This window comes from Squalius cephalus (assembly GCF_949319135.1).
Source record: "Squalius cephalus genome assembly, chromosome: 1".
NCBI classification, from domain to species: Eukaryota; Metazoa; Chordata; class Actinopteri; order Cypriniformes; family Leuciscidae; genus Squalius; species Squalius cephalus.
The window spans coordinates 35,842,670-35,870,516 of NC_137122.1; the positions used below are offsets into that span (position 1 = coordinate 35,842,670).

At 39.1% G+C, this 27,847-nt stretch overlaps 2 protein-coding genes across 2 annotated transcripts in view; both read left to right on the top strand.

Annotated features, from left to right (window-relative positions):
* Positions 1-27,847, top strand: part of prkar1aa (protein kinase, cAMP-dependent, regulatory, type I, alpha (tissue specific extinguisher 1) a) — a 125,357-nt gene that overhangs the window by 51,119 nt on the left and 46,391 nt on the right. The window lies entirely within an intron of this gene.
* Positions 545-27,591, top strand: gna13b (guanine nucleotide binding protein (G protein), alpha 13b). Its single transcript, XM_079865530.1, has 4 exons — positions 545-883; positions 11,460-11,674; positions 18,713-18,763; positions 25,214-27,591. The coding sequence occupies exons 1-4, from the start codon at positions 601-603 to the stop codon at positions 25,784-25,786; spliced, it is 1,122 nt and encodes a 373-aa protein (XP_079721656.1). The 5' UTR covers positions 545-600; the 3' UTR covers positions 25,787-27,591.

Sequence of the window (27,847 nt, forward strand, 5' to 3'; positions counted from 1 at the left end):
TTTGTAATGTTTCTTAAAATATATAAATAAATCTTAAATAAAAATAATAAAACTAAGCATTTAAACATCATCTTAAGACATATTATTGGGAGCTATAGGCCTTCAGTGACAATAATAGGCCTTCAGTGACAACTGATATTTATATGCGTATATTTTTATGCTAAAGCCTACTGTTATAAAAATCTCATTGATTTACATTACAATCTATCAGAATTTCAGCTTATTTTTTGGCTATATAAATAACAACTTAATCAAATTTGGCCCATTGAATGAAATTAAAATAAATAAATATAAAATAAATAAATATAATAAAACAAAAAAGTTCTCACTAGATTGGTTTTATATATGAGATACAAACCTATTTGGGGTATAACGGGGATAATTTCTACGCGTAAAAGTTTAATTAAAAACAAATTATTACCGAGTGCACCTTTAAGTGGGGGACAACAAACTCGGAACATTTTGCCCCGATTTTTCGAAGTTCGAACCCGCCCAAAACTTTCATCAGCGAGCAGAGAACTGGTAACGAAGCCCCGCCCGCCACTAGCACTCAGGCGCGCGCAGTTTCACTCCCTACTGTATCGATGAAGTTGCACAAAGATGGCGGATTTCCTGCCGTCCCGGTCCTTTCTATCCGTTTGTTTTCCAAACTGTCTTCTCAACAGCAGCGAGGCGGAACAACTAAGGAAATCTAAAGAAATTGACCGAGGTCTCATGAAAGACAAACCCTATGTGAAACGGTTAGTCAAGATACTTTTGCTCGGCGCCGGGGAGAGCGGCAAGTCCACTTTCCTCAAGCAGATGCGCATCATACACGGGCAGGACTTCGACCAGCGGGCCAAAGAAGAGTTCAAAACCACCATTTACAGTAATGTTATGAAAGGTAGGAGGCGCGTTTCTCATTCACAGACCTATGCAAAGTGGCGTGTCGGGTTTAAACTTGACTTTGAACGGGATGAGAGGACCGTGAAATGAGGTTTAGCTGTAGCGTTAGCTGAAGTTGCGCTGTAACCTGCCCAGGAGAAACGCCCATGTTATTCTCTCAACTTTTCCCCGCCGCGGTCTTGAACAAAGACCTCCGCGGAGGACCTGATTTCTGTCTAAATCGTCTCCTAGCCTGTCGTCTCATTAAACATGTGGATTCAATCTCACGCGTGATTTCCGTGGTCTAGAAAAGCAGGGCTCGGCTTTGAATTTGGTCAGAAATGACCGTTAGCGCTACAGTTTTAGTAACATAACGTCTTCATAAAAGAGCTGACTCATTTAAACTCAGCCTTGTACTTTCTAAAAGTACCATACATCTTCGTTTCTGAAATATTGTACTCCGTAGTGTCTTAGTTTTTGGCGTTTTACCAGAATCTCGGATCTGTTTAAAGAGCTGCGAAATCTCCCCTCGTGTGTGTGTGTGTGTGTGTGTGCTAATGTTTTGTCTGTCCGAGTTTTAATGCCATAACTGAAACTGGATTATGTCAAATAAATCGATCCAGTATGTTAAAGCCTGGCTTAAATTGTAAATCCGCTCTCTTGTTTGTTGGTATGCTGAGCCCGTCTCATAAATAACAAAGAGACTGGTGTCTACCAAAAGCACACCACTCAACTCATATTCAAAGCCTCTTATTTATTGGCTTCATTGTAGCATTTTTAAACTTTTTAAATGAAAAGGCGATTTTCAAATATATGTGTATATATTTCTTGTAAAGGACGTGTTTCGGGCATCTGTGAAATGGGTGGAGTCCAGGGCTCTCAGACTAGCACATGATGAGGAGAACATGGGCTAACACACTGGCACCAAACACTCACCAACACCTGTTATGGAAGAAGAAATCCAGCTTTACTATATCTGACATTTTTTTTATAGAGATACAGACAGTTTGAACCAAGCTAAAGGTGACAATAAGTGAGTTTGTTATTAACGTTTTTAGGCATGTCTTTTTTTCTCTCCCAGTATTTTACTTTAGGTTTCTGTCTTCAGATTTGCTTTTTGTCTTTCAAAAAAGGGATGTGATAAATCAGTATACCCACCTGGTATAATACGGGCTCTCCGTTTGGGCTGCCTCAGTCGGGGATTTCCAGTGCCTATTGCTATGAAAAGATTTTGAGATTTCCTGCACGAGATTAATATGTCACAGCGGTCATCATTTACAAAGGCACCGCAATGACAAATGGTTCAGCTGTGATCTCGTGGAGACTCGTCTGTAGCAGTCGCGAACATCATATCCTTCCCTAACTCAACTTAAACAGGAAGCATTTAGTCAAATGGCTGCTTGGATCTAATCCTAAGGCATTCCAGAAAACACTGAAATGTCTCCCTATAATGACTAGAGAGTAGAGACACTTTAACCATCAGTAGCATTTTAATTCCACGTTTCACTTGAGATTCTACTCGCATGTATCTGTGGAGATGTTATGTTTGAAGCAGAAAGGGTTCTCACTGTTTGACAGATCCGATTGGCCAGTGATCACATGATCTCTAACACAACTAGTTATGTTTTAGCACTGCGACCTGATGAAGCGCTATAGCCAGTACCAAGTGATGGAGAGTTACTTCCGTTCAAAAGTTTGGGGTCGATACAATTTGTATTTGAAAGAAGTCTCTTATGTACACCCATGCTGCATTTATTTGATCAAAACACAATTTCAAATAACCATTTTCTATTTTTAATATATATATTAAACTGTAATAATTTATTCCTGTGATGTTAAAGCTGAATTTTCAGCATCATTACTCCAGTCTTTAGCGTCACATGATCCTTCAGAAATCATTATAATATGCTGATTTGATAATGTTGAAAACAGTTTTGCTGCTTAGTATTTTTGTGGAAACTAATTAAAAAAAAATACAACAAAAAAAAAAGGCTTTAATGTATTTTTTTAATAGAATAAAGTATTCATTTGTTAAATTAAATAATAAAGTAAATAATTTGTTCTTACTGATGCTAAGCTTTTAAACAGTGGTGTATGTCAGTCCAACAGAATCGACTGAAAACATCAGGGCTTTTACAGATGTTCCTCTTTAGCTTAGAAAGATCAGAGGGCAGGTGTGAACTACTTTTAATGCACTTATGGAGACAGAAGTGGAGGAGGAACTTAGCAAGGTTTTTAATAAACTCTTCTAACTAGCTAAGTTTCCATCCAAAGTTACAAATTTAATTTGCGCAAAATTAAAATATCGCATTAAAATGTTTGCGAAAAAAGCATCGTTTCCATCCAGTAAGTCGAACAGAACAAAGCCATCACTTCCTGATAAACTGGTGATAATATCACTTAGAAAAGTAGGAGAAGCCACTGTATATAGCCTAATAATTTTCTAAATTACTTGTGCCTCAGAGCATGCAGATAAAGCAATAAACGTGCTTATGTTATTTTGCTTTCGGATGCCTGATGTTTGGGAGCGCAGTCGTGTAAAACAGTTCTGGGTGGGAATTATACAGAACCACTTTGCTCAGGCATTTCAGAATGACCAAAACATCGTCTTTATGTGCATGTTTTCTTATCGGATAAAAAAAATGTCTCCAATTAAATTGAGCGAATAAGTTTTAAGTGCTTTTTCGGAATTGATGCACATCTTGTCGTTTCCATCCAGCGTTAACCCCAAATGTGCTTAAAAGTAGTTGGATGGGAACATTTTTATTTAATTCTACTACTCCTTTCTAAAAGATTTCACTTGAGAGAACAGAATATCAGCCCTGAGCATTCACATTGTGTAACCGGACTGAAACGCCAGCTGTGTCAGTGTAGTTTATCCTGTGAGTTTGTTGGACAGTATGGATGAAATCCTGCCTTCTGTGATTTCTCTCTTAAGCTCTAGCAGGTTGTTTATCTTTTCTGACTCGGGCATGATTCTGTTTATAATCTTGAATAGTTTAGCCCAGCGTGCATTTGTTGCATCCTGCTGTTGTTTATAGAATTCGATGTTAAATTATAGATCTCTAGATCTCATCCAGACCTCATCTACGTCTAAGGTTCCATTAACATCTGCGGTTGTGGGACAGATTTGAAGAGGAGTTTTGTTAGACATAGTCAGTTTTAAGGTGAAAGTGCACATGCATATCGTGAGGTCACATGGACACACCGCTTCACAACAGATGTGGGATGTGTCAAGGAGGTTACGCCTCTGAGCGCATCTTTCTACACTTTCAGTTTCCTGCACAACTGAGTGTCTCTGACGTTCATAACTTTTTTCCTGTCTGCATTTTGTCTTGTATGAGTAGTTGACAAATTGACATGTCCTGTGATGACGTACGATACTTCATCTAAAACATTTTGTTCTTTTTTGCATACTTTTTGAGCTCTTTTTAATTGAGGCTAAATGTTAATATATTTATTTTTAGAAATTCATTTGCCACAATGTAAAACCATTTAAAATAAACTAATGAAGGCAAAACAAATGATTAACCATGATTAAAGACTTTGTAGTTGTAGAAGTTACCTTTACACATTCATATAGCCTACATTTTAACTAGGGATGCACCAAAATGTTGGCCGCTGAAAATTAATGGCATTTTCGTTTTTTTTGTCCGAAAGAGAAAAAAGGCCAAAAATAAGAGCCGAAAATATATACTGCCCCGCCCCTTAGTGTTCAGCGCTCGGGTTTCACTCTCGCGCTGAATTTTTTGTAACTCCGCTTCCGAAGGCGCTCAACTTTGAAGCGACTCAGGCTGTGTCTGTACCGGCACCCAGTTTGTTCTGCTCCGTGTCTGCGCTCTCTGCTCAGTCGCTCACGACCCAAGCGAACACTCACCGGAAAAGCAATGTCTGCTCAAATGACGTGCCGACATAAAATTTCTCTGTAGACTTGTTTCTGTTTGCAATAGCTGTAATGTGGTGTGGTAAAGCCGTGCTGAGCAACGCTGGTAAAATGATGCTACAAATTACAATCTCATTCACTCCTCTGCTCCCACACTGTCGTCTCATGCTCTGGTAATGATAGCTTGGACTAAGGATGTCAATTTACACAAATTGATCGATGGTCATTTAAATTAACGATCAATTAATCGTTAGCCTTCAGGGCTCGACATTAAGCCTTTTCATGTGCTTGTCCTGATCAAAGTATCAAAAGTTAAATCCAGTCATAAATACCATGACTGTTTATCAATCTGTCATCCCTGAACATGCAATATGCAATGCAATAATTTCAAAAGGGCGGGGGAAAAAAACACATTCTTTATGATTTACCAGTCAAATTTGTAACTAAAACAATATGATTTCCCTTAATGACAAAAAAGCAGGATTTCCAGAATATATTCATCCCAGAATATATTTAATGACCTCAAGTTATTTTTTTTCTACATTAGCCCATCATGTATCTAACCATCTGGTTGATGAATCTGAATGTATTGTAGTTTACATGAACGCTAAACACGTGATCGGGTTGATGTCCATGTTTATGTCACAAGCTTCAAATCAGAATACATTTTTTGAGTCTAAATGAATACACTGGTCTAAATAAAGGGCTAGTAGGATTGTAATGTAATGATTGTGATTGATCATTTAATTGAATTACTTATTTAATAATCAAATATAACAACTAGGCTAATACAATGTGTCACCAATGCATGCTAGTCAGAATTTGTAACTCCTGTTGTGGATGCGCTCTTCCTGAAACGGCAACTAAACCCAATGAATTCACAACAATTTATTACAATAGTGTTCTCATTATAATGTTACGTAATATGACAGTTAGTCCCAATCATAGTTTTTATTAGTCGTGCATTGCTGTTTGAGCTGCATGCGCTGAATGAACACCTGTAAACTGAAGCCCCTTGTTAGCTCTTTATTTAAAGCGGCACTATGCAGTTTTGGCAATTTCTTCGCTGTTTTCTGGCTTTTTGCTTGTGGGTTTCTCTATAGAGCTCCCCCTACAGCTTCGGAATAGATATTTTTTTTTTAATTCGTTAAATGACGGACGTTTTACTGTCAACACAGCCCTCATATGTCGGATTCGTCTAACTTATACTTGATGTGCTTTTTAAAATAAGTGATTCGTTTTGCTATTATTGGACTGTCTATTCATTGTCAACTGTTTTCTATAAATTTGTTTGTCTTGGCTAACATTTACTCAGCTAATGCGTGTCCTGTTTAAAATGTGCAATGTTCAAATGTAAAGACAAATAGAAGCCCTTTTTTCTGTGGGATTTAGTATCATATTTGGATATTGGAATATTAAATTAACTAGTATTAACTATAAATTTTATTAAGTATTAATAAATTAAGTAGCCTATCTTAAATTTACACACAATGTTCCTATGTTTTTTTTTTTTTTTTACTGTTTTGTGGGGGTTTCTTAATTTTAGACTAGTTGACCAGCACACATTACAGTGTTCCCCCTACAATGTATTCAGCTGCGCCGCTGGATTTTCAGCGCTGCTGGAAAATCTGCACATGATCAGTAATATCACGACATTCACTTCATTCACTCGTTTTTCCAGACGCGCCTCTGTTCATGGTACGACATAGCAACGGCAGACGCCACGGGAGAGCAAACGCTTGTGGAAAGGAAAAAGCGGTACAAACTGCGAAATTGGTACAGAGAATAAGATAATTAAATTAGTATTTTTCGTAGACCATCATATAGCCTATTGTGTTTCCCACAGTATTTTTGTGGTTGGAGGTCGGTACCTCTAGGGGCGTCTGGGGGCATGCCCCATCTGGTGCACTTTGAGTCACCCGAATCCACTGTTAAAAATAAATAATCCACCCGCCAACCGCGCAAAATATGATATTTTTTGATTTAGATATCTGCATCATCTCATCACATTACAATTATTTAAAATTCTCAGTGTTAAGCATGATGATATGGCAACATATCACACTGAAGTAGGCTGATTTAAAATTAACATTTATTTAAAATAATAGTTCTTCTTTTGGTAAAATTAGATTTCCTTAATAACCTAAACAGAGGCTTTACTCCCTTAGAACTTAAATTGTCAATGTTTCATTACATCACTGTTGGAAAATTTTATTAAATGTATGCTTCATCTTTCGTTTCAAATTCTTCAATTTGATCAATACATTCAATTAGAACAAGACACTAGGCTGTTAAGAATCAAAACGTGGGGAAACACGGTAAGACATTTATATTATTATCAACTATAAGCTATCAATCGCCACTTAAATCAGAATCATCCTCGCGTTTTCGGTGATTCCTTTATTTTTTATTTTATTTTTTGATATTGGCGTTTTAATCAGGGCATTTGTCCGGTTGGGCAAGTACAATTCTCTCTCACTTGTCCCTTAAAAAAAAAAAACATGTGTCCCGGACAAGCATTAATGTCGAGCCCTGATATGTTTTCCTTGATTGGTTTTCCCTGAAGAGAATTACGTTGTTGAAAACAGAAGTAAAAGAGTGACACTCGTTCATTGCGTTTCACCGTGATGAGAGTTCCGTGTCTTTATTAAACTCAACATATTATAATGATTTATCTGTCATCCACCCTCGGTTAATTGGAATGTTATGTTTTTATTACTTGGCCCGCCCGACCCGCGGATTATGATGATCCGCGCAGCGCTATCGGCAAACTATACGGTTTGAGAATGGACACATGAGAATGGAACCCGCAACAGAACCGTCACGGTGGAAAAAGTGTATCTGAGCATGATGTGACTGTCTGTCCGAGTTTTGTCAAGAGCCGGAGGCGGCACAAAATTTGACGGAGGCGGCCGCCTCATAATTCTCTATGCAGGAAAAACCCTGCATGAGTATTTTAGACAGAATGGTCATTTGCTTTCGCTAATGTGTGTCTATGGACTGCTGTTATTGATTGTGCTTTAGGACATGCGTATAATAGAGACAGCTCTCTTTACATGCCATTTTGTGCTGCACTAATGGGCTTCTACTTGGACATTACTCACCTTTTAAAGGGCCTTCGGTTAAATACTCTTGACCTGCCGTCAACTCACAATGGAATGTGTGGCGAGAACAATTAAGGTCTTATCCTGTTAAAAACCCTGGATCGTCTTATAACTGCACGTGAGGTCTAGAAGGGTGAAGAATATTGTGTGAAGTCCTCCATCAAATGCTTGAGTTATATTGGCAGCGTAACTGATTGTAAACAAATGGTTTAGAAAGAGCAGTTTATTTAAATCTGGGATGGAATAGGCTGGTTGGTTTCTATGCAGAATGGAGGATAACCGCAAAGTAAATCCATTCATCATTTCAGTAACCATTCTTTGTTACCAAGAACTTTTCCACCAAACTAGCGAAAATATCTGAAAGGTCACAAGTGCTCTGTCATTGTGTGTCATTGTGAGGGAGAGAGCTGCTAGTGGAAACTGGTTTAGCAGGTTATTTGTACTATGACTGCTGGAGACGCCAGTTTTTGAAAGAGAAAGACAGGTGTGAAAACCAGCTTACAATGGGTCTCTCCTACGCTGATAATCTTGAGTTTAAAAAACTAGAGACCAACACTACTGAATCTGATACTCAAACCCTCACCCAGGAGTGATGTCTCGTGCTCTTATTTGTTTCTTGGGACAAGTACATCAGTAAAACGTTAATCTTTTTTATCTTTGTGTTGATACAAACAGGATTTTCATGTTGTTGCTGTAGGATTACATTACAAAAGGGGACAGATAGCTTTTGAGGACCCAAATGAAGTTGTTCTGGTGCTTTATGCCTTTTGTAGGACACGTGCGGACCTCTGTGGAGGACATTTTGCTCTTTTGGGACTATCAATTAAGCATAAATTAAGATGAGATTTGAGACCCATTTAGACTGAAAATAATGTGTGTATGTGATGTTTATGGCATCTTGAGTGTGTGCTGCAGAACTCATTTATTCCACATATCTGTAGCATAGATTTGAAGGTTTATTGCACTAAATGCATGTTCAGTAATGTAGACACCTGTGAGCAGAGTCACTGTAGCATGTGCTGATGATGACAGCACAATTATGTGTGTCACTGGCTAAGGTGAGAGAGAGCAAATGGTAGTGAGCAATGAGCATACACTGAGTTTGACACTTGCGCAGTGCAATTGTTGTGACTCTTGTGTCGCTTCTGGCGCGTGTGCTTTTGTATGCGCACCGTCCGCATATCTGTCTGTCTTAAATATTGTCTTTTTAAAAGGAAAGTGTTCTTGCTTTGTGTATTTCTGCAGCCCTAGGTCATTAGTAATGCTAAATCCGATAGCAGCTATACTTTAGTCTATTCACATGTTTAGTACATTGAAACTATGTATTTGTTGTTGTACCTTTGAATGCTTCATGTGCAGGAATGTGTGAGAATCATACTTTTTTTTTTTTTTTTTAAATAGGCCTAGAGATCAAAACTAACAAAATAACATAATTTACTTGAGGTTGTGACAATGTTGATTGCTGCAGTGTATTTTTTTTATTTTATTTTTTTTTATTTGAATGAATTAAAAAAATTGCTTTGAATAAATTATTTAATAAATCACTCACAAGTGCTTCACCTATTTCTTTACTGGATGAATCAGCGTTTTTTTATCAAATCTCTTGAATCAAACCTCCTCACCTCACGATCCGATTCGATTCCTGTTCTTGGAGTCACAATCCTCTACTAAGTTATCACATTACTTAACCACTTGCTTAACCAACACAAAATAGGTGTTGTTTTAGAGCTTAAAGCATGAAAAAAACAACTATTTACATGGAAATATGATCTGGAAAATCATTGTACATAGCCTAACACATAGACTTTTCATATATTGTTGAAAAGGTCTCAACTAGCAGAAAGAATACAATAATAGCCTATTTGTTTCAGTTAGAGACCAAACTATACCAAGTATTTGTTTGAAAAGCGACGCCAACACGTGTAAACGGTACGGATGGGCATTTTTCAAAAATATTGTATTCGAATATTCGGGCTCATAAAAACCGAATATTCGAATATTTAAATGTCATTTAACGAGAGAGTTTTTAAAGTTTTTTTTAGTTTTTGTCACCATTTCTGAACAAGCTTACGATTAGGCAATATACACAACAAGCTTACTATATATTACAAGCAGCGCAAACGGAAAAAAAAACGCTAATAAAGCAGACTGCGCCATTATGTACAGAACGTACATGCACTCAAGTCAGCATTATCGTGTTTATATTGTTTCACGTTCATGTTGAGAAAAACAATAATATCCACATGCTCGAGTGAGAGAACTTAAAGGAAGCATACGTCTCAATCATTTTGCTATCAGAAGACATCATCTCGGATCACGATTCCCTCGGGGTACAGCTGCGCTTACCTGCAGTCGTTAATGCGTGATGAGCAGCTGCTCCCTCAGTCGACTGGTGTTTGGATTTCATGTGATTTCTCATTGTGGTGGTGATATTATGATAACTCAGTTTCATTAATAAATTTGATTGAAAGTAATTCCATTTTGCAATATCATTTTCATCCAAGTAATTCCAAACTTCGTGAGGCTGACAACGACATTATGTAATCAAATACAATTCACTTGTTAAACATGCTCCACAGCGCCACCCAGTGCATTTAATTATAACTGCGAAAATATATCGGCCCTGGTAATATATCGGTCGACCACTAGCATTAATACTTTTAGAATGCGTAACAACGCACGCTGGCTATATTTCCTTGTGCGTCTGCTGCAATTGTTTTGCACATGAGCCGTACACACCTTGCTTAAGCCATATGCGCTCTAATGATGTCCTTACTTAATAGACCATTGATAAGTTTTAGCGATTAAATTATTGACAACTAGTCGTGCAGCTCTATTAATCGTGTAGTCAGTGTGAAGTTACTCAAAGGCTCTGCATTTCATTTTTATCCTGAGATGCATGTATGCATGCATGTATTAGGCTTGCTGCGTTAGTCTGTGTTACTGGTGTTACGTTTCAGTTGGACAACAGATGCTACAATTATAAACTGAAAGGGTCTGCTCTGCTTCATACATCACAAGCTGCAGCATAGTGAAGCGGTAGTCATATTTCAATTATTATGTGACCAGAGTAAGGAGAGATGAGATGACTGACGTAGGACGATGGTGGAGGATTTGGTGTGCAACAGGTCTTGAGTGTTATTACAAAAAAATCTCATCTTGCAAAATGTGTGGTCAGTTCCACTGCACCCTATATACAGAGTACTCATCGCGAATTCGAAAAGTGAGCTCTCATTCGCAGCTCCCTGTTGTCTGCATGTTATAGGCCTATAGACAGAGTACACATGATCGCGAATTCAAAAGCGACAGTGAAAAATGAGCACGTATTCATAAGCACCGCCCACTAATTACCCTAATGGGCTACTGCACAGTTATAATGCATCCTTTCATATAGACCCATTGTCTTGTATTGTGATAAATAAATGATAAACCTTTGATGAAAATTGAAAAAAAAAAAAAAAAGTGTTTAGGGTCTAAAGTTGTTTGCTTCGTTTTGCTTGAAAACAGCATCATATTGAACTTTGTCAGTACACTGCATCATACAATGGAGAGCCACTCGTAATATTCCCTTTTTTTTTACAATTTTCCTCCTATTGCTGTCATCACAGGTGTTCGAGTGCTTGTGGATGCCAGAGAAAAGCTGCATATCCCGTGGGGAGACCCTTCAAACCAGGCCCATGGAGACACCATGATGGCTTTTGACACACGGTCACAGGGGATGGTGGAGACCAAAGTGTTCCTGCAGTACCTGCCATCGATCCGTGCCCTCTGGGCTGACAACGGCATACAGAACGCATATGACCGGCGCAGGGAATTTCAGCTGGTGAGCTTTTGGTGATCTCAATGTCATGTGAAGTCATAATGCATTTCACTTCTGTAATGTGTGATTGAGTGAAACTGTATATTTAGCAGGAAATGGGTTCTGTTCGGGACAATTGTTGTCGGCATGCGAGTCGAGTGCACTAACAATGACGCTAAACACCGCATTCTCTAGCAGTCGTCAGCGCGACTCCGTCATGCAAGCAATCCAAGAGTAGATTTCTGCAGAAATCATAGCAGAAGCGCAACAAAATAATGCTTCACGAAAAATAAAGCGCAGTGATGAACAAACAAGAGTTTCTAGTCAGTTGCTAACAGCACAGCAACTCCAGACAAACAATGACACTCAAACCCAGTGTTACTCACATGTGGACACGAATCAAAGCAACCTCCGTGTCTATTTTCAGGCCTCTCTCTCCAGCGCTGGAAAGCTTTTCTAATGTTAACGCGAGTTCTAAAGCTCTTGCCTAGTCATAACCTTTTGTTTTCCAGTGATTTCCTCTGAGCTTTTCTCTTTGTATTTTGTCTCATCTCTATTTCTGCAGTCTTTCTTCAAAAATACTCTCTTGCTTGTTCTCTCTCCTCCACTGTCATACGCTCCCTAATGCTGAAGGTTGGCTACACAGGTTTGTTGTTGTTTGTTCGTGTGTCGGTCTGACTAACTTCCAAACAGCGTTTATCAAATATCACTTTCCCCACCTATTAACTAACATCATGCTAGTTATTATGCTTTTTTTGTGTGTGCAAATGTTACTTTAGGTCATAGCCACCTACTTTGCACTACAGAGAGTCTGTGGGATTTTTTTGGCATTTGACAAGTCTTGGACAAAAATACTTTGAGACTTTAGACCTCATCTAAAAGTTTTGCAGCTTGCCTTGCCAAGATGGCGTGTGCGTACATCTAGGAGGATGTGTAAACCACATCACTGCTGTGCTCAGGCCTGGCTGCTGTGAGCTGTTTTTCATCAGTCTGCTTCTGACATCATCAGATTTTCTGCCCTAGGTTTATCTAACGTAGATTAAAGATTGCTATTCCTGCTTTATTTATTTATTTATTTTTAAACTTGGGTTGCATATCAGTATAGTTTGATAATTTTTGGTTTTCCCCTATAAATCTCAAACGATTTCTCATTTAGGCCCTGACATAAGCAAGTGCCATCTTAGCACACAACTTCAGACTTCTCTAAATGCTCTCAGTTCCTAATGCGTTGCTTCCCCATTTTAAATGTTGATTTCACCAAAGGACTTCACACGCAGTAACCAACTCCTATTATTATGATTTGTAGAGGTTACAAAGAACGAGATTGCAGATATAGACTGATCCACGTTTTCCTACATTGATAAGTAAAATTGACGTGGAAGAATTTGGGGCTGTTGCACTTATACATCATATGATTGCGATCATCCATGCAACATGAACATCATGTTTTTATGTCTCTCTTGTGGTGCTGTAGTACTTTGTGCTGGCCTAATGCTAAACAAAGTTTATCATGCATTGAAAGTGCAAATTGTATGATTCCAAGTTCATGAATGGCTCTTTAAGTTGCATGTATGTCAAACATTCTGTGTAGGTGACCTGTAAAACTGACATTTTAATTGCTGCTAGTTAATTATTTGTACGGCAATTAATTGTTGGCTAAAATAGCATGACTATGACAGCCCAAGGTGGCTGTATTATTGTGATTAAACGTGAAACGTGGTTTTTCCCTGTGCATAAGTTATGTAGTTTTTTTCATTTTAGAAATCACTGGTTTCATGCACAGAGAGTTTCCTTTTTTTGCTGGAGGATAAAGGTGGTCTTTGTCCATTTCTAGTGATCCTCTCAGCATGGGCATGTTGGGACTTTAGCAGAGCAGCGGATGCATGCTGGTTAGGACAAGAAACAACACAACATTGACTCTGTACTGCGGCCCAGATCTGTGGAACTGATAACAGGGTAGATCTGCTCTTCACCAAACTCGGGAATCTCCGTTTTCATTGAGCAATGGCTGGTCGAATGCAAATCCTTGCATTACCGCTGAGGTTTCCATACAGCTCGCCTGTTAAGTAGGCAGCCTCTGCCACAGGCTCTGGTGATTTGCATTCAGCCTGTGTGAGTGAAGGCAACAAAACAAAACACTTTTGTGCTCCGTAATCCACTAACCACGTGTGTCGAGTGCAAAACATTATCAGGCTTCCTGCTTTCACAACTCTGCCCCTCCAGCCTCTGGGGGTTATGGTATGCACCCAACATGTAACAAAACAAAACTTGTTCTAGATTCGCCTCTGGCTCCTCCTCGCTCCACCCCTCCTCTTATTTCTAGGCATTGCATAATCCTAATCCACTGCTTTAGTCCTCGCTGTTCTGCTCTCACTACCCCTGTACACGGCACTCTGATCCGTCTTCTTTTGGTAAAAAGCCAGCACATAGTTTATAACTGTCGGATTCAGTTCGGTGAATCATTACATGGTTTACTTATAGTCTTTGAGCATCTATGTGAGTCGGTGAAAAACCCCACTCACTGAAGGCTTAATCTGATTTAGGTAATACTTGCAAGACAGTGCATTTTCAAAACGCTCACTGCCTGGTCAATTTAGATGATCATGCTGCAATGTAAAATGAAACCGTCTTCAGCACTGCTAATCTCAGCTCCGATTACCGCGGGATCCATGATGTCTGCAGATTGAAGGCACCAGAAGAGATGTTTTGATAGGAGACATCCACCCAAGTGTGCTCTCTCTCCCGTTTTCCCAAATACTGCTTTCTGTGCTCTGCCCACCCCATATAGGGACAGCTGGAAACTTGTAGGGTTGGAAAGGAGCATGAAAGAGTGTTGTGTCCATTTCTGTAGTACTCTGGACTGGTGTAAGTGTGATTGTTGGATGAAGAGGGCTCTGTGGAGGCTGACCTGCCTGAGCTCTCAGGCTTGCCTATCTTTCCCCTTCCCTTCGTCCCAGCCTAAGATTACCAGGATCAATAAGAAGGATTGCATGATCCGTGAAGGAATGTTGAGCTGTGATTTCAAATGAAGACCCTCGTGCATGCCTGCAAATCTGAGGCCTGGGGAAGGAGATATTTTGCTGACCCTGTTGCTCATTATTTCTATTTATTTAATACAGATAACAATTAGGCTATTTTATTAATCATCTTGTCTGGCAATTATCTTGACATTTAGGTTGTCCAATATGTTTGACTTTCACTAATGCTGTTAATTTATACACTATTCCTTTAAGCTACACATTTCTTATAATATTTATATTTTTTTAAATGTGGTCTTCTATACATTCCATACATAACTCCCCAACATTTGTGGAACAAGTGTTGAAAAAAATGAAATAAAATTGAATAAGACATAAAAGAGAAATACATATACTGTTATGCATTATTAAAAATAAACATAACTTATATTATTATTTAAGTCTATTTCCATATTTTCTATATATATATATATATATATTTGAGCTGGGCAATACATCGAATATTAGCAATTCTATAATTGGGGAATATTGTGAAAACGATACAGTATCAGCTCAGCTCTTTTGTTGCTTGTCGCATTTGTGTATAAGTAGCATTTTATTATTACATTCAGAAATGTTAGAAGCACTATAAACGTATTTTAATTCCACTTACTCAACAATAAATCATTTAAATTTAACTATATTCAGAACAGAAGAGGAATGAAAAATATAAATTATAGTGGCATTCATCATAAACATTTATTATAAATGCCATGCCTTAACCTACTGAAACTGTGGGAAATGCGCTATACAAATAAACTTGGACTTGTGTGGCTCTCTCATTCGGCACAAATCCCAATGTGTATGCTTTGCACGTGTTTTGCGTGCTTGACATTAATCGTAATATATTGTATTATAATCATTTAAGTCGCCTTGGAAATGTTAATCATAGCACGTTTCAGATGATTAAAAAATCCTGGAAAATACAGTATATAATTTATTTATTACATCTGTATTTACCATATCGGAATCGGCTGATATGTTCATTTTTGATATCGTTATCGGCCCAATAAAAGAATTTGAACAATATCTTAAAGCCGATAAATAATGGATTATTTTCTTCAGCTGAGACGCATTAGATGTGCACTGTTCGCCATGATGGTTTTGAATCGCTTAAAAAAAATTATTGGAATTACTTCAAAAAAGGAAAATACAGTGTTAAGTGCAACACAAGTCTGTCATATAGGCTATAAAAAATAAGAAGGACATTATAATTGTGTGCTTGGGACATGGATTTTAATGGTGAGACTTTTGTTTTTGTAATCAGGCTCTCAAAAATTATATGTAAACTTGGATTTAGATTTATCTGCCAATATATCGGTTATTGGCTTTCAAATATAAATAATTATTGGTCATCGGTATCGCCAAAATTTTCATATCGATGCATCCCTATTTTTTATGAATATTTCAGTTTGCATATACATTTTATGTAATATGTTATATACATTATCAAGTGACTTTGCGTTCAAAAACATTTTGTGTGTATGTAGATAATACAGATTGCAGTGAACCAACAGTTCTCAGTGGGCTTTGCTTCAGGTGTTGCTGAGTTAACAGGACTTCCTTTTTAGCATTTCTCAGAAACTGATATCCTGGCCTGCTCTGAGTGTGTTGTTCCTGTGTGCCCACACCCTTCATTGAAGATGAACAGCACAGTGTGGCTTCATGCCCAGCTGGGGGAGGATTACTAGGGGTTTTCTTAAGACATGCATAATCCCCTCTCTACTGAAAGCCACCTCAAAAGACCTGCGTGTACCTCTTGTAGACCTCAGCTAACCCCAAGATGCAAATAAATGCTGTCATATTTTGAAATGGTATTTTATGCAGGAATGAGGAAGACTTTTTTCTGACTGCTCTCACTGAGCTTTGCTCCATCATACGCTGAGAAAGATGAGGATGATGTTAAGAAGGAAGCTGAACAACAGAACTCCTTCCTGCTGTCCTGCTGTCAGCATGCCAAACTGTTGAAATTGCAAGCGGCTAATTGGTCCATTATACATCTGAGCGTCACGGAGCATTAGCTCAAGCCCTGTTGCTGTTTCCTGGGCAGCTTGTTCCTGTTACTCACAATTTTCATTTTCCAAACCAGAGTGCGCATTGGTGTTTTCTTCCTTAAAGGGATAGTTCACCCAAAAATAAAAATTATCCCATGATTTACTCCCCCTGAAGCCACTCTAGGTGTATATGACATTCTTCTTTCAGACGAATACAATCGGGGTTATATTAAAAAATGTCCTGGCTCTTCCTCATTTCAAACTTTATGGACTAAGATAACTAGCTTCCGGCAGACGGACGTACGCATCGATTTACGGCGAAAGAGTAACCCTTGAACTTGACTCACAACGTATTGACGAACGCGGTTGCCCAGCCCTGTTTGTTTGAACCGTGGCGTGAGAGCTTACGCTACTCCTACATCATAAATTTATTATTTATGGTGGATATAAACATTGGTAAATATGTATGTTATTTTTTTATTTCTTGGTGTGTGGAGATAAACAGATTAAGATGATCAGCCAACCGGATTGTTTCTTTTACATGTTCGAAATAAAGCCATTCATTTACTCATACATCAAGTGTTACTCTTTTGGCGCAAGTCGACTTGCGTACGTCCGTCTGCCGGAAGCTAGTTATTTTAGTCGATGAAGTTTTAAATATGGATATTTTTCTTACACAAACGCATCGCTTCACTTCAGAAGGCCTTTATTAACCCGCCAGAGCCGCGTGGAGCACTTTTATCATGAATAGATGGATGCACTTTGATGGACTTCCAAAAAATATACCCATTCACTCCCATTATAAAGCTTGGAAGAGCCAGGACATTTTTTAATATAACTCCGATTGTATTCGTCTGAAAGAAGAATGTCATGTACACCTAGGATGGCTTCAGGGTGAGTAAATCATGGGCTAATTTTCATTTCTGGGTGAACTATCCATTTAAGGCCCAGATATACTTCAAGCAAAATCAGAGAACAAACTGGTGTGTCATTTCAAACAAAATCCGAGCAAAACAAAGTTCATTTGGAGTTAATTTCTGGAGTTGGTGTACCATACTGAGACCAGATGTCACAAATTGATGACTAAAGCTGTAAGTGGTTCTGGTACAGCCCTGAGTCACCATTATGAACTCTTAAAAATGTAAATAAACTTGCTACAACATCAATATCATGAATGATTAGTTCTTTCCAAATAAAGCTAATCAATTAACTGGTGAAATGGTTTTCATATCGCAATATGTATAGCAGAAAACCAAAATATCGCAATGTCAGTTTTTTCCAATATTGTGCTGCCCTCACGCTTACTGTCTGTATAGGGAGCTCATTTTACAAGATAAGATATTTGTCAATGACGCTTAATATCTGTTGCACACCAAATCCTCCGCCATCGGCTTGTCCGGCGTCATCTCTCCTTACTCTTGTCACATAATAAGTGAAATCTGACTCCTGCTTCACTGTCCTGCGACTCTGCATCTCATGCTGTATGGAGCAGAGCAGATGCTTTTAAGTTAATAATTGTAGCGTCTGTTGTCCAACTGAACTAAATGGTTTTTATTTCTACAAGTAAGCAAAATGACATTGGGGCGGTGCTGCCACGGCAAAGTAATGTAATCGGTGTACGTCCGAACACGGTGTAACACCGACTACCTCAGCAAGCCTATACAGAATTTCTCCATGGAAGTCAATGAAAGATTACAGTAAAATTTTCTGTGATTGTAATTCTGTGATTACTGACATCCTGTCAGAGGGTTTTCATGAGTCACATCCGTCTGTTCTGGTGTTAAATGAGGCCCTCATTTCTTTAAGTACATGTCTCTGCACATTTTACACTTTGGCTGATTGACATGTTTATTTGACAACATATTACCACAATAACCTTTTTGTCACGAACACACAAGTTCATCTAGTTCAATCTAATTATGAAGAAATGAACCACAGTTAACTTTCTGTACACATTGATCGTATGACTCATTTGTGCTCAGCTGTTTTCATTGTCAGTTTATAGTTCTTTGGTAACCTGACTGATTCTCTCTGCTTTTTGTCGTTCTCAGGGTGAATCGGTGAAATATTTCTTGGATAACTTGGACAAACTCGGAACACCGGTAAGCATGTAGCTGTATGTCGTCATTCTGTCCGTGCTGATGTCACATGTTTTTTAGAGACCTGATATTTATGATTAATAGTGTTTCTAAGTAATTTAGTATGCTTTAGGGTGCCTTTAATTTTAGTGGTGGGTAATCAACAATCAATGCACTCATTTTAGATTGAGTTCTGCTGAATGGGTTTAAACACAGTAAAATTTGTTAATGGAGCTGACTCTAATTGAAAGTGGAAAGCACTAACAAATTAGCCAACGCGTGTAACAAACAAAAGGTCTTTTAACCCCGGGTAAAGGAATTTTTCACACTTGAAATTTAGAAGCTGGGTTAGCACCACGTTTTTACCTAGTGTTATGAAACCTGCTCTGGAGCACCGGTTTTGCGGTGTTCGTCCAGGCAGTGACACTGACACAGCAAATGTGCAAATAAGGTTGTTAACCCAGGGTTTAGGAATATACAGTATGAAACAGCAGCGTATGAATACCGAGGATTAATTAAACCCTTGTAAATTATATGCAATGTAAAACATTGAAGCAAAATAACCCAGGATTTCATTTACATGGGGTGTGCAATGACCCAGGGTGAAACATTTTAAGTTTGAAAAGCTTTAAAGATGCATTCATGTTTGTAAATGGCAGTTTAATTTCTGTTGAAATGTGCGGGCATACATTCCATATGGGCCTGGAAATGTATTGGATAAATATTGACAATAGTTCCAGAACAGAAATTAGGAGCCTTGTCTTATGGAGTACTGATGGAGTTTGTCCAGGGCATATTAAATAAACATCTCAGCCTGTACTTGCATTCACTAGACTGATCCATTTCATATTGGATGATTAAGTGCAGTACAGAAACAGCTAGCATTGCTAAAGAGCTCTTTTATAGTATCAGTCAAAGCAGTCTTAGATGAATCACTTTATACGGCAGAGCATGAAGGAAATGGGCAATGGCAAATGCTGAAGATAATGTCAGAAAGATGAATGCCCGTCTGTTTTTTCTCACAATGCTGTGGGCCTTGACAGGGTTTCCCTGCTCACCAGCCAGCACATACAGAGAGAAGTGAAACTAGCTCTGCTGACATCAAAGGTCACGTGTCAACCCTTTCTCATAATACTTCCTATAGCAACTTTTTCGCATAACATTTTTCCCTGAGAAATTGACAGTCTTCAGTTTTAAGTTATTTGAAAGAATCAGTGGAGAAGGCACTGCGTGATTAAAGGAGAACTCCGGTCAATTTTAACATTGATCTAATTTTTTTGTACATTTGGAGTGCTGTCAGTACAGAGAACAACGACAAAAATCGGTGTTGCCTACACCGTGTTATCCTCTTTTTAAAATTTGCACCCTGTTGACTTAAATGGGGCAAGTTTTAAACCTGCTTTTAGCCTCTTAACATCCTTGATGTGTCATTACAAGTGCCCAGCCATGTGAGTGATTCCTTCAGAGTGAACGCAGGTGAATCTGACTGCAGTAGATGTGCAAGATATGAATAAAAATGATGTTATTTCAGCCAGCGCACATACCTGTATTTACATCCTGTTTTCGGCTGAAGTCCACAGTAGTCGATTGTCGAGTTCACGCGCATAGGTTTAGTACGTACGATCATGCGCCGAACTCGACAATCGACTACTGTGGACTTCGACCGAAAACAGGAAGTAAATACAGGTATGTGCGCTGGCTGAAATAACATCATTTTTATTCATATCTTGCACATCTACTGCAGTCAGATTCACCGCGTGTTCACTCTGAAGGAATCACTCACATGGCTGGGCACTTGTAATGACACATTAAGGATGTTAAGAGGCTAAAAGCAGGTTTAAAACTTGCCCCATTTAAGTCAACAGGGTGCACATTTTAAAAAGAGGATAACATGGTGTAGGCAACACCGATTTTTGCCGTTGTTCTCTGTACTGACAGCACTCCAAATTTACAAAAAAATGAGCTCAATGTTAAAATTGACCGGAGTTCTCCTTTAAGGATGACCTGAGGGTTTTCTTACTCACTCGGATAATCCATGTGATTACACTGATGAAGAATGATGAAATGTGCTGTAGGTTTTCTTAACAATCAACACTGGCCATCAGAAATAGAAAATAAGCACAATCCTACTTTCAGTGGTAATACCCCCAAAAAAATTATGATTCTCTTTACCAAATTGGGCAAAAAAAAAAAACTAATATAAAATGAATTTATAGATTATAGAGCAGCCATCAAGACTTGTTGACTGACTCAGTTTGATGGAAAAAAGCAGTCTTTACACTCATTTTTTTTAATAGGCCTACACTACTATTGTTCCATATTCAAACCATGATGACAGCACTCAGGTACTGAATTGAGTCGATATATAGGTTTTTTTTTTTTATTATTATTATTATTTTATTTAGTGCTAGAACTTTTTCAGAACCCTAGTTATTTAGGTCCCTATATTTATTCCCACTTCCTTTGCATGTTATATGTGGAGTGTGTTGACGAATTAGTTTTTTGAAGATCATTTGAGACTGCAGCTGTCACAGCGTCTGGCTGATGCACGAGGGCCCAGTGCAGTTCCCTTTGCGTCATGTGACTTGCCGCCTGCCGCTCGTGTTCTTGCTCTCAGTACTAAACGGATGTTTGTGGTTTTGTGCTCTTTCTAGACGCTGCTGACTGCAGTAAATGTGATGATTAGTATCTCAGCTTTGACTCCAGACAGCTCTGTTCATGAACCAAAGATCAGATAACCTGTTTTAAATTCACAGCTTATGAAAACAGTCACAGTGGTTCTTATTGTTTAAAGCACTAATGCCACGTGTGGAAGAGAGACCGAAAGGACCATTCACTTGTTTCCCCACATATCTTACTTTCATTATTATGCTCCTTGACATCATGCTGTCGTTCGGTCTCGATTCTCATGTCTGGCACACTAAATTTCTGTTCGGGGGAGTAAGGAAGCAGAGTTGAATGCGCTCTGGTCCGGGGCGCCGCGCCTCAGACTGGCTACTCTTCACTCAGCCACGTCACGGCAATGTGGACCCACTTCTGCAATCACACCATCAACAAACAGGAAGAGGAAACACTGCACGCTTCCGAGGGTGCTCAGAGAGGGAAATGGCCGCTTGACTCTGTTGGAAAGTATGTGTTTGTTTCAGTTACATTCATCCTTCTTGGGTGGATGAAGTGTGGGAGTCAAATGTTTGGGGAGAGACAGACCTCAGCGGCCCAGACGCATAAATATTTAGGAAGAGATGAGGAAGAAGGGTTACCTTAGGCAACAAAATGCAGGCATGCAGAGTATGTGTCAGGGAGAGGTGTGTTTGGTTGAACATTAGTTTGAATCTCTCAATGGAAAAAGCAATTCATCTTCATGTGACTAGAAATCCTTTTCACATCTTAAAGTAGGGGTGTGCGATATCATGATTTTTGATAGTGGACGATTAAAATGTCTCTGCGATCTGCTTTTGAAGAAATATCGTAGTATCGTGCTACAGTGCATTCTATCAGTTGCATTTCTGCCCCCTTCGTCCCAACATACTGTACAATGCGACTTACATTCACATCACGTTAACGCAGAGATAGTTACACTCACGGGAATTCACAAAAATTCATTATTTGCATGTGCTTTAAAGCCTTGCCGGTTTAACATTTCTTTTGCGTGCTGATGTGCTGTTCTAAGATGCGCTTTTCTGAGCGGTGAGCGCATACACCCTGTGCACTTAAAAGCCTGCCAAACAGCGCCTGGTAACTGGACTAAGTTATCTTTTGAGTCTTACTGCGCTAATACTGTCAAATACACACAAGATTTACATACTAAACACAGTATGTATAAAGTGAAAGCAAACATTTCAGAGAAAATCGGGTGCGTGTCATATGCGTGTATAGTAGGTGCGTGCCAGTCTTAAAGTGACAGTAGCCTAATAGTAAACATGCTGCACCTTGTCCTTAAAGGGATAGTTCACCCAAAAATAAAAATTCTGTAATTATTTACTCTAATGTTGTTCCAAACCTGTATTAATTTGTTTTCTTGTGCTGAACACAAAAGAAGATATTTTAAAGAATAAGGGTAACCAAACAGTTGCTGTTCCCCATTGACTTCCATAGTAGGAAATAATATACTATGGAAGTCACTGGGGACCAACAACTGTTTGGTTACCCTTATTCTTTAAAATAGCTTTTATTTTCAACAGAAGAAATAAACTGATTTGGGTTTAAATTATTTTGGGGGGAACTATCCTTTTAATGTTAATAAAACAACAAAAAAACAGAGAGAAAACAACTCCCTGCTGTTGACTGAGAACCTTAATAATAGCTTTAATAAGAATCAATGTATAATTTATCCAGTGAAGTCAATGTAGTGTTTTATTTTTATATTTGTTCGTTTAATTTCTTTCTGGTTGCTGCTGTTAAATACACCTACTGTAGCTGAAAAAATAAAGCACTGTTTATTTCATTTGTATAATATGTTTTCATTGTATATGTAATGTGTATATTTGTTCTTATCTTTTAATAACAAAGAAAACAATGAGACAGATGTATGTCTTGCATTCTTTTTTTATCTTATATTTTGTTACCTTTAAAGGCTTTTTTTAAAAACAGGGACATTAGTTTGGCTGTAATGCTCAGTCACTTGCAAAATAGTAAAACCAACATGAAAAAGAATTGTGATTAAAATCATGAATCGTGAGTTTCCTGAAAAAAAAGGTGATATAATATTTTTGTTATATGGCCAACCCCAACCTAATTCATTGTTAGATGCAGCTTAAGCTCCTTTGACCGCATCTACAGGATGCTGATGATAAGCCAAATCAGTTTAAGTGCGATTACATGGAAATTGTGATTTTAATCGTGCAGCCCTACAAATAACGCAACTTTTCCATGGGTTCAGCATCCAGACATGAGTACCGCCATGTTGGATGCCGTATCCATTCAAGGCAGACGTCTTTGATGTTATCCTGTCTGGAATTTCAGAAATGTTTCTCAGGTTTTATGTGCTAGCACTGAGCATGGTTTCTCTTATCGACTTGATATGTCTTGCGTTTACTTAGTGTAGAGTTTCAGCTGATGCAGTTTGTGTGCATTTGCCCTCACACTCTGTATTGGCCAGTGCTTCGATCCAGATTCACCTTTTTGCTAATGTTGTCCCCCACCAACCCCCAACTCTGGTATGCCAACAATGTGGAGAATGAGCCATGGGCTGGCCGTAATAGTTGTTTGCTTTTTTTTTTGTCCTGGTTGTCCTGTCCCCACAGTTTGCGTTTTATGTACCACTGATTTATTGTAGTGTTTTATCTTCAAGTTTTTTTTTTTTTTTTTTTTCCTGTAAGGAAAACCATGATGAGATCACACAATGGAGTCCACAAGTCTGAGATCACATTCCTTTATTTTAATAAACAATGTTTGATTTACGAAAATGTTAATATTAGCATAGCAATTTTACCAGTAAAAAAATCATGAATGTCTCTATAATTTTGTAAACTATTTGTTTCGTCACTCTCCTGAGGATAAAGTTCACATTATAGACAGGGTCACAAATTTAAATGGTTACCTAGAAATTGTGCAGAGTATTAAATATTTCTTCTCATTTTATGTCAAAACTTTTATTTAGTTAAACTTAATAGTAATTTCTATGTTTAAATGGAAATAAATATCTCAGTGTAGTCTAGAGTTTTGGACCCCCGCTGTATCTGTATTGCTTTAAACACTATTTCTACCTCTTAAATTCTTTAATTTCTCTCTAATTAAATTAAATTCTCTTTAATTTCAGTAAAAGACGTTTAAGAATTTACAGTTGCTACCGAATTGTTAAGAGAAAGGTGTGTATGCAGTACTAGTAGGGAAAATATCAAATTGGGTTAATGTCTTTATAATTGAACATAATTATTTTCTCTAGTAGTTTAATTTAAGACTGGAATAGACTACCTGAAATTTTGCCTAGATTTTTTCCCCAATTCGCAGTCTGTAGTCAACACTAGTTGCCCAAAGTCAGAGTTAGCCTAGTCTGCAGATTTTGGCCTGTCAGAATTGGCAGATTTTACAGAAAAGTGCAGAAAATGTCCAGATTTTCTCGAACCATTTACAAAGTTTAAATGTATGAAAGTGTTTGATACTAGTGTTTTAAAAATCTTTTCAGACTGTACACAGTTGTGTTAGTGTATTCCAGACTTCAAAAGGTATCTATCGGATGTGTGGTATGCAAACTGCTGTCGCATGCTATGATTCAATAACGTATCGTCCACCACATGCAAATCTCATTCCACCATGATTCAAGTGCCTGTGCTTGGAACTCACCAGTTTTACACCACAATCTTTTTATCATGAACATGAAGAATAGGATAACATGCATTTTTTTTAATTTGATGCCTGCTTGACCCTGAAGTCGAAGTCACCGTTAAATTTTGCTTTGAATCTTCTGTATTGTCCCTTCACGTCATCCCTGATTAATGGTTGGTGGTCCCTTTGTCTCTCTCTCTCTCTCTACAGGAGTATCTACCATCACAGCAAGACATCCTGCTGGCACGTAAGCCCACCAAGGGCATTCACGAGTACGACTTTGAGATCAAGAATGTGCCCTTCAAGATGGTGGATGTGGGCGGCCAGCGGTCGGAGCGCCGCAGGTGGTTCGAGTGCTTTGACAGCGTCACCTCGATCCTCTTCCTTGTCTCGTCAAGCGAGTTCGACCAGGTGCTGATGGAGGACCGGCTGACCAACCGTCTCATGGAGTCACTTAACATCTTCGAGACCATAGTCAATAACCGCGTCTTCAGCAACGTTTCCATCATCCTCTTCCTCAACAAGACAGATTTGCTTGAGGAGAAGGTCAAAACGGTGGCCATCAAGGACTACTTCCCCGAGTACACAGGGGAGCCGCACAGCCTGGAGGACGTGCAGAAGTTCCTGGTGGATTGTTTCCGGAACAAGCGGCGAGACCAGCAGCAGAAGCCCCTCTACCACCACTTCACCACCGCCATTAACACAGAGAACATTCGCCTGGTCTTCCGCGACGTCAAGGACACCATCTTGCACGACAACCTCAAACAGCTCATGCTGCAGTGATGTTTGTCCAACCGTTTCCTTTCAGATCTCTCCAAAATAACCCTCTTCTGCTCAGATGTTTGTACTCCACACAGTAACCTTTCTGAATAGCTCTGACGTGCTTTTATGCGAGGAAGACGACGGCCCAGCCTAGCGGTCTGTCACGAGCACGGGACGGCGGGTAGTTGTTCTCTTAAAGAGTACGCTTAGAGAAGAGAGTGCATTACACTCACACTTGTCCTGCCAAGAGAAGCTGTACGTGTCATTGAGCGGCACCCTCTCGCCGAAAGGTGCCAAACGCAATGCGTTCCTCCATCAAAAAGTGGAAGAAAGCAGGAAGAGATTCTAGCACTGTCTTTGATCTGTTACCTTTGAGCCTTGTATTACTGACCAAATAGCAAGATGAGATGCAAATGCTGTTTTAACCTTTTAACAGGAACTATGTTCTGAGCCTTTCTGTCGACACCTGCCTGGCCTTAATTTCCCCCCTCCTCATTTTGATTGGTGTTTTTAACGTGTAGATGTCTAATCAATTGTAAAATTTTAGAATCAGTTTTTTTTATATATATATATAGATCTATGAATATATTTACAGATAAACTTCTTAAGTTATGTTTCAAAACGTTTACACTCTGATTTTCCTCTGCTGATGGACAACGCTCACAATTCATACCACTTGATAAACTGAACTTATACTGTGGTTAGCCACGCTAGGCGAGCTGATAGATACAGTATGCATACAGCATAAACTCAGGGCTGAATGTAGACCACTTTTAACTGTTCGCCTTCAGGAACATCCACTAATTGTAGCTCTCCATCAGTGGCTGGAAATCACATTTCCTTGCTGGCCTGCAGACATCCTCCTCCGCTCTGCCCTAGCTAGAGTCTGGAAGAACTTCTTTATCCATCAGGGAACAAAAAAAAAACAAAAAATACGGTGTCTTGTTAATTTATTTGCTTTGTTTTAAATCCACAACCAAACTATACTGGCTTTTCGGTCAGACCCCGCTAACAAAAGCGTCTGTATTCACAAGTGCCACGTGTTTAAGGTACCAATAATTCGAACAACTTTCCTCAAAAGGGATAGATCTTACGATGTGAACCTCGTTCCCTCAATGGTTGTGTATAGCTACTTTGTATAGTGCCATGTCCGCCCTGAATACTACCGTTGTAGTAAGTATTTTATGTAAATAGTCTGTACCTCACCCTCCTCACTCTTTTCTAACAGATTTGTAACCTACACTGAAATGTATAGCTGTATTTGCCACTGCACCCACAAATCCAGAGATACTGACTCCCTGCCCGCAGTTCGCCCCATTCAAGGCTGCTCTTTTGGCTGCTTCATCTCAGCTTTTGCGCTGAACGATGCCTGTATGTGTCGGCTATGCATTCAGATGGCTGTGGACGGGCACGGCAGTAGAGGACTCTTTGTCTGGTGTCGAATTCTGCCTTACGCCCCTGGCTCAAGTCCCGGGAGGCTCGTGAAAAGCAAGTGTTACGTCTTAACGCTCCACTGACAGTGTCCTGTGTCTTCTAGTGCCATTCACTGCCCCCCCCGATGCCAGCAAATTGGGCATTGCGGAGCTTTCGTTGTCGTCTTAGTATCCGACTTTCTCTTAAACTCAACATGTTCCAAGCACAAGATTTTGACTGATTCGAACGAGTTTGTGTCATTTGAGAATGCTGAATAACCTCTAGTATTTGCTGCCTAGTTCTAGCATGCCGAGTCTTAAAACGTTGTATTATCTGCCTTTGAACTTAATAAAGCGAGTGTTATGCACTTGCCAAAACCCAGAGGGATGGCTGAGGACGGTTATGAGTCCCACGACCTCCTGTGTGCGAGAGCCCTGAGGGTGAACCCAAGTGCTTTTGCAGATGACGTCACTGTCTGATGTAGCTTTGACAGATATGACAGGTGCAGGACAAAGCCGTCACCCACTGACATACACAATGCCTCTATCAGAGCGCATCGGTTTCTGTCGTCTCCTAACAGTTGACAGGTTTAAAGGAAGGGCGATGCTGCAGATAGATACACTACTTTAGCTGTGTTCCTCCTCCGTACACTGTGATGTGTGAGAGAGA